The 8,350-nt window shown below is 35.1% G+C and overlaps 1 protein-coding gene across 1 annotated transcript in view; it reads right to left on the bottom strand.

Moving 5' to 3' along the window:
- Positions 1 to 638, bottom strand: part of LOC133830464 (uncharacterized) — a 4,092-nt gene extending 3,454 nt beyond the window's left edge. The window contains exon 1 of the mRNA XM_062260442.1: positions 131 to 638. Coding sequence (XP_062116426.1) covers positions 131 to 437 — 307 coding nt within the window. The 5' untranslated portion in view covers positions 438 to 638. The remainder of the gene's footprint in view (positions 1 to 130) is intronic.
- Between the last annotated feature and the right edge of the window lie 7,712 nt (positions 639 to 8,350).

Genomic DNA, 8,350 nt, shown 5'->3' with positions numbered 1-8,350 from the left:
AACACACTCGTCGTGCTCTTACACCTAATTTTCTTCACATTCAATTCCAACATCTACCAATCTTCATTACATTGAAAATAATATTAATATGAATAATAATTCAACTTTTTTTTATTATTATTATAATTACCTGCGGAGGGCCAAAGGATGTCACTAAGAGAAGGAGAAGAAGAAGCCTTCTCAGGCTTCCAACTATCCCAAAGAGGAGCAGCTCCAACGTTGGTTGAGGCCACAATCCCATATTGTCGTTTTCTTCTTCTTCTTGTTGACGTTATTAGGTCTCTAACCACATCGTTTTGGCCAAGAGAAGAAGTAGTGGTTCTCTTGAACAGTGACAGTGAAGAGTATGATATTGTTGGTGGTGAAAGACCTTTATGAATACCATGGTGAGTTGGGTTTGTATAGATACTACTACTTCTCAATTGCATAATAACCATATTTTTTTCTCAGATCCACCACTACTTCACACCTTCCTTTTTTTTTTTTTGAAGATTAACGACAAGAATCTTATTCTTGAAAATATGAGAGAGAAACTGAGAAAGAAAGGAATAGCCTAATAGCGTTGAAAAAACCAGTAGTTGTTGAAGGTGATGAGGTAGCTTTTGGAGAGCTCCAAAGGTCGTTTTGAAATTGAATGAACTAAATTTTTTTTCCATTAACCAATAAAATAAAATATGATCAAAATTCTTAAATATTTATATTTTTATCCAGGTCATAGTAGGGCTAGCATCGTTCATTCACTCATTATCTCTGTATTTTTTATACCATTTCAATTGAGAAAATTACATAACCAAAGAAAAAAAGTAATACTATTATCACCCTATTTGTTTAATTCTAAATAATAATAATAATATATATACCATTTTTATGCAATTGACTAGTCCTTAATCCTCATTTAGTCTTTAGAGTCAAAATAAAAACAGAATATATTTTTTAATCGAACTCGTAGCAGCTAGCAGAAGCATCTGAGATCAAAATTTCTGCAAGTTTCTACTTTCCAGTACTGTCATATATTTCGAGCAATCATTCCCACATTAACAGCCAAAGAAATTGACTTCAGTGGGATTTGTAATATATATTAAACACAGGTGGGTGGACATTCTATATACTAAGAAGAATAGTAAATACTTGATCACATGTGGATAGGTTCGCAAATTAAATAATTAAAACATTAAAAATAAAAATAAGAAGACCAAGATTTTGAATTTGAACGTGCAATAGAAAAGTAAAAGTAGATATATTATATAGAAAAATAAAATGGTTATTGTTTGTTTGGTTTCTTTTGTATTTGATAATAAAGATTATTAATTTATCTTTAAAGTTATACATTTAATAATAATCAACATTTTTTTGTCTTTATTCTATATATTTCTTTTTGCTAAGATGTCTTTATTCTATATTTGTTTAGGTGAACATCTTTGTTATTATAACTTACTTTTATGGTGATTATTTTGTTGTATTCTATGTGTAAGTTGAGTTTATTTATGTTGATTTTGTTTTTATATATTTTTTTAAAAGAGAATATACTATTTTTGTACCTTATTTGTTCTAAAACCAACTAAGTATTTTATTATTTAAGTAATTCTTTATTTTATTTTCTTAAAAAAAAAGAGAGAAATTCATTGATTGAGATGCAAAACCCTTTTAGCCAACAGGGTAATACATCCGATAATCTCAATCTGCGAAAAAAAGACGCAATCTCATCTTGAAGCTTTAAGCATCTCGAAACCTAACTTTATCATAGTATTGAACCACTAGACACTACAAGAATTTCAAGTATTAGCAGCGGGGGACTCCGCCGCTAATAAGGTACCAATCTGCCGCTAATACACCGCGCCTAAAACTTTGTCGCTAATAATGATTATTAGCGGCGGACTGACACACCCGCCGCTAATAATCATTTATTAGCGGCGGACATTAGCGGTGGAGCCCGCCGCTAATAGCTATGTCCGAGGCATTATTATTAGCCGCGGGGTCCGCCGCTAATATTGTTTTTATAAGTTTTTTTAAATAAAATTTTAAATAAATTAATATTTATTAAATTTAATTATTTTTAAAAATAATTTATAATATAATTTAACAAAAATAAACATTTAATTAATTTAAACATAACTAACATTAAAATTAATATAAATAGTTTTAATATTTATCAACCTAGTAAATATCACTATTGTCATTAAAAATAAATAAAGTATTAATTTAGTCCAAATATATAAACTAGTAACTAAATAAAGTCATTAAGATTAATATTGAAATTGTCCTCATCTTCAACATTTTGGTTTGGCTGTGAGGATGACGGCTGTGACGGTGGCGGTGGCGGTGAAGGAATATAAGGTGGTTGTGATGATCGTCCGAGCGTGAGGTCCCCAAACAGATCTCGAGGCTGTGGCTGTGGCTGCGACCCGCCTCCAACCTCCCAATATCTAACATTAGGTGGCGGAGGCTGCATCGATCCTCCTAGAAAATCGGTAAAACTAAAATATAGTGGAGGAGACTGGGAAGAGGGTCCAAAAGTGTATTGGTTTTGATACTGAGGAGGTTGTTGCGACGACACATGTGGCAGATACATTGGGTGAGGCTGGTACAGCTGCTGTGGCGGATACTGTGAAGGAGGCTGGAACTGCTGCTGTGAAGGAGGCTGATACTGCTGTGAAGGAGGTTGATACTGCTGCTGTGAAGGAGGCTGGTGCTGCTGTTGTGGCGGTGTATGAAGGTCAGGATTGGCAGTGTTACTCTGAGAAGACGAACCACCTTCGGATTGTGGTGGCAAATGCCTCTGCAGAAAACTGTCAAACATTGGATCATACAGTTTACTGGAATGCACAGTTGTCGAAGTCTCAAACGTCTCACGAATTGCCTTCATCATCAAAGCCATAACTCTCATATCTTCATTAGGCGTAGCAGCAGTATTTGCTTGGGACTGACTTTGATCTGTAGAGCTAGAGGATGTCTTTTTTGCCTTCCCTTTCGCCCTATAACCCACTCCTCTTTGGTAGTCACATCTTTCCCCGAGTACTTTACTTAGTATCTCGTATTGATCAACCGGGGACGAATCAACGCCAGATACATTTAGAGATGCCTCACTCTGCTGTTGACTTTGCCTCTCAAGCTGTGTCCTCTGAACCTCTGCCGCCATTTTTTCCTGTATAAAGATAACATTATAAACAAAAATTAGAAACATTATAAACATTAGAAATAAGAAAACAATACTATTCACTTACATAATCTTGTTGAGTTGCCTCATTGACAAAAGGTTTTGTCGATTTTCTCATATGAGCATCCCTCCAAGTATCAACAACATGCGCACCCGGGTTCTCCTATACAAATGTAAACAAAATGTTTCAGAATGTGTTATTTTATAAAATTAAATTAACATCTTCACTTACATATTGGTGACGCTTAGCTGCCAACGAATTTGTGCCTTGTGTTGTTACATCCTTCATTTGTCTTCTATTTGCTTGATTTTTAGTGGAACGAGCCAAAATTCTTTCGCTCAAAAACATTTCACAAATAAGCTGCCAAGCCTCCTTAGTGCAATGGTCAGGTGGCTTAGAGAGGACATTCTCCAAATCTTCTGGTCCAGCATAATGATTTTTGAAGTGTCTATGTCTATAGTTCTTTCTCTCGCGATATCTTTCCCCCATCTCCTTGTTGAGAGTTGCCAGAACTGACTCACGTTGTGGATGACCGCCTATATTATAGTAATATTGCATTAAGAAAAAAAATATTAGATAACTTTGTAAATAATGGAATTAAATAATGAAAAGTACAAGATTTGTAATTTTTTTACCCTCATACGATCAAGCACTTGATCCTTAAGCTGTTGAGGTACATCAGCAAAATCCAAATAATGACCCGGACACAAAATGGAAACTAGAGTGCCCAACATGTGAATAAAAGCTTGATCCTCCTGCCCAAGCACTTTGTTGGTCACAGGATCAAGCTCTAGATCCAATGGTTTCCCAGCTTTTTTCCTTCGTTCTTCAAGAACATTATTACTAGCAGGGCCACGGCCTTTTCTTCTCGTCGGCGGGGCTTTTAAATTTATTAACAATAATCACTATTAGTATTGATGTTATATTTACCTAACAATATAATTTCTAAAAATAATTTTGATATGTAATATTTAACCTGACTCGCAAGATGATGGTACCCTAGAAGGATCTGGCGGGTCTTGACCCCCACCATCTCCGCCGTGATAAGTAGCTATATCAGCTGACATTATACTTCAGTTTAAAATTTATTAGTTAGTAATTAGCATTAAAATAGAAGTATATCACATTGAATTAATAATAATAATAATTACAAAAAAAACTTCATTATATTTAAATATATAGTTCTGTTACACAAATAGAAAAAACTAAATAGAGTAATCACTATCATTTCCATCAGTAATCGGAGATACATTTTCATCTTCACAAAGCTCAAATATCTTATATTATAATTACAAAAAAAACTTCATTATATTTAAATACATAGTTCTGTTACACAAATAGAAAAAACTAAACAGAGTAATCACTATCATTTCCATCAGTAATCGGAGACACATTTTCATCTTCACATAGCTCAACAACCAATTCATCTTCTGCATCTGCAACGTCCTCATGTTCTGACATATCAGTTTCGTCGTCACCATCTTCATTAGCTCCAACATATGCAGCAGGTTGATCAGATTGCATAATTAACTCTCCAAGGTCCACAGTCAACACAAAATTTGATGAACTTGTTTCATGTACAACATCAATAACATCATTAACCTCGTCAGAATTGTCCTTGATGTCCCAAATCTGTCGATGATTCACATCTTCTACAACTTTCCAATCACGACCTCTAAGTAAATCATCGAGATAAAAAAACTTGCTTAGCTTGAGTAGCAAGTATGTACGGCTCATCTTTGTACCATTCACCATTGACGTTTATACTGGTGATATTATTTTCAATGACTGTTTTCTTCATTCTTAGATTTGTATTAAACCATTTGCACCGAAATAATGCCACTGAATATGCACCAGTGAAAGAAAGTATCACTACTTCTTCAAGCATGCCGTAATAATTAAAACCTTCTGTTCCAGCAACAGGCACTCCACTATTCTGTGTGGTGCACTTTTTGTCTCGATCGTGTGCAATAAATCGAACACCATTGACTATAAAACCTTGGTAAAAGGTTGACAAATGATCTGGCCCAGATGCTAAAGCTAACAGTTCATCACCATTTTCCAAAGACCCAAGCTTGTGCAAGTCATATATCTAAATACATAAAATGATATTAGATTCACAAAATATATCATTAATAAAATCACTGTTCAAAGTTCAAAGCTACCTTTTTATGAAACAATGAACGAAAATTTTTCCTATGCAAACGATCATGATCACCATCTAGGTATTTTTGTTTAATCTCTTGTAGGTATTCACTGTTAATTAGAATAGTGTTACGATTCTTGATAACAAAAAACTGATAATAACCACACATGTTCTAATTTATAAGAAAATAAACTTACTCTAAATAAGGCTCAATTTCAGGAGAATTCTCAAGTATGAACCACTCAGCTATTTCACGAGTATTATGATCGAGAGTCTTCAAAGTTCCCTTTGTGAGTGGACGACATTGAGATTGGAAAACTGCAAGATTTCGTAGGATATAAGTTGCATCTTCATTTCGATCAAGACGGTTAAATCTTGTTTCAATGTCTTTGAAATACATTGAACAAAAGGTCAAAGCCTCATCTGTAACATAGCCTTCGGCGATCGACCCTTCAGGGCGAGCTTTATTTCCCACATAATTCTTTAATTTTTTCATGTACCTTTCAAAAGGATACACCCACCTCATAAATACCGGGCCACCCAATATTGCTTCTTCTGGCAAATGTAATACCAAATGAATCATTATGTCAAAAAAAGCTGGAGGAAAAATCAACTCCATCTTGCACAATATCTGAATAAGATCATTTTGTGCTTCCTCCATATCTTTAACATTTAAAGTCCTCGAACATATTTGCCTGAAGAAATTGCACAATTCTGCAATAGTGGTCGATATAGATTTTGGAAGAAACTTGTGAACATCGAGAGAAAGTAATCGTTGCATTATCACATGACAATCGTGTGACTTCAACGCAAGAATATTTGTATCATTCTCGGACACTTTCTTCTTCAAATTTGAACAAAAGCCATCTGGAAATCTAACTCCTTTTATAAACTGACAAAATTGTTGCCTCTGCGTCGGAGTTAACACATAAGGAGCATGCGGCTTCATCAGCTTCCCATTCTCATCTTCATAAATCCACAATGATTCTCTCACACCCATCTTTTTCAAATCATGTCTGGCATTAGTGGTGTCCTTAGATTTATCATTGTCTAAGATGGTGCCAAGGAGACTATCACACACATTCTTCTCAACATGCATGACATCTATATTGTGTTTTAATTTGTTTGTACACCAATACTCAAGCTCGTAAAAAATACTTTTTTTCCTCCAATTACCTTCATCTACTCCTCTTTTACGTTTCACACCCCCAAACTGGACATGTTTTCCTGGAAATTGCGCTGCAAGAGCATTAACTTGTTCTAGTATATCCTCAAAAGTAAACCATCTTGGAGGACGTCTTCTCTCAACTTCTCCATCGAACTCTTTGTCTCTTCTCATTCGATGAGTACTTGGCAAGAATCTTCTGTGACCAACGTAAGATGTCTTACCGATCACTCGGATGGAAGTTGTGTCCTCATTACACGTAGGACAAGCTTTGTAACCCTGACCACTCCATCCAGACAAACTACTGCGAGCTGGAAAATCGTTCACTGTCCACAAAAGGGCTGCCCGCATCTTGAACATCCTGTTGGTCGTACTATCTCTTGTATCAACTCCGTTAACCCACAAATCCTTCAACTCATCCACCAATGGTCTCAGAAATACATCCATGTCCTTACCGGGTGATTTTGGCCCAGGAATAAGGAGGGTCAACATGAAATAATTGTCTTTCATGCACAACCAAGGTGGCAGATTATAGTTTGCCAACACCACAGGCCACATGTTGTATGCAAGGTTCATGTTGCCAAATGGATTAAATCCATCAGCAGCTAAGCCCAGACGAACATTTCTGGGATCCCTTGAAAAATCAGGATGCTTGGCATCAAAGTCCTTCCACGCAGAGCCGTCCACCGGGTGTCGCATCACCCCTTCATCTTTTGATTTCCCAGAGTGATGCCATATCATGTGTTTTGCTGTAATCCTTGAACTGTATAATCTTTTCAACCAAGGGGTCAACGGAAAGTAACGCATCACCTTGTGTGGCACTTTTTTTCCTTTCGTCATTTCGGAAGTAATCCATCTACTACTTCCGCATACTGGACATGTCTCTTTAGATGCATGCCCATTGTAAAATAAGCAGCAATCATACTGACACACATGAATGGACTCGTATCCCAACCCTAATTTTTTCAATCTCTTTTTCGCCTCGTAGTACGATCCGGGGATTTTGTTTTCCTTAGGAAATGCAAGCTTTAACAACTTCAGCAATTCATCAAATATGTTGTTAGGCATCTTCCCTCTAACTTTTAGATGCAATAACTTTGCTAAAAAGTTCAGGGATGAAATCCAATCACATCCAGGATACAACTCCGCTTCAATCTCCTCAAATAACTCGTCATAATACTGACTCCCACGGGGATCCCTTTCTACTTCCTCAGTTGTCGGTAAAAGGAAGTCTTCCACAACGTGAATCATCTCATCGTCTTCATTCTCATCAACCACCTCATCAGCAACAATTTCTTCCACCTCACCATGAAAAATCCACTTATCATAAGCTTGAAGAAAACCCATATCGAATACGTGTGCCCGAACTACATCTAAAGATTCAAATATATTATTATTGCATCTCACGCACGGGCACCTAATTCTTCCATCAGAATCTACATGTTCCGACGCCATCCTCAAAAAAGCTTGCAGACCATTCCAATATTCTTGACAACCAAGATTTCTCAATGTTGTCCAAGTCTTGTCAATCGCCATCTAAAGTGTTATAAGAGTGTGAGTTTTAGTAATGTGAATAGAAATGGATAACAAAGGAGATTTGTTATCATTTTTGAAATCTTATGCAATATTATAATATCTTATGCTATTTTATGATGTTTTATTAGATAATGTTATTTATAAACAAATTAATTTTTTTTCCTAGACTAATTTATTATTTATTCATAATTTTTAAATATAATTATCAATTTCTATATTAAAAATTAAATTATTAGAAATTATTAAATTATTAAAAATTAATCAAAAAATAAATTATTATTTATATAATTATTTATTCATAATTTTTTAGACTTTTATTAAACATAATTATCAATTTCTATATTCATG

This window comes from Humulus lupulus, chromosome 4 (genome assembly GCF_963169125.1).
Source record: "Humulus lupulus chromosome 4, drHumLupu1.1, whole genome shotgun sequence".
Classification (NCBI taxonomy): domain Eukaryota; kingdom Viridiplantae; phylum Streptophyta; class Magnoliopsida; order Rosales; family Cannabaceae; genus Humulus; species Humulus lupulus.
The sequence above is the reverse complement of the archived record's forward strand: the minus strand, read 5'-3'. Positions and strand labels throughout refer to the sequence as shown.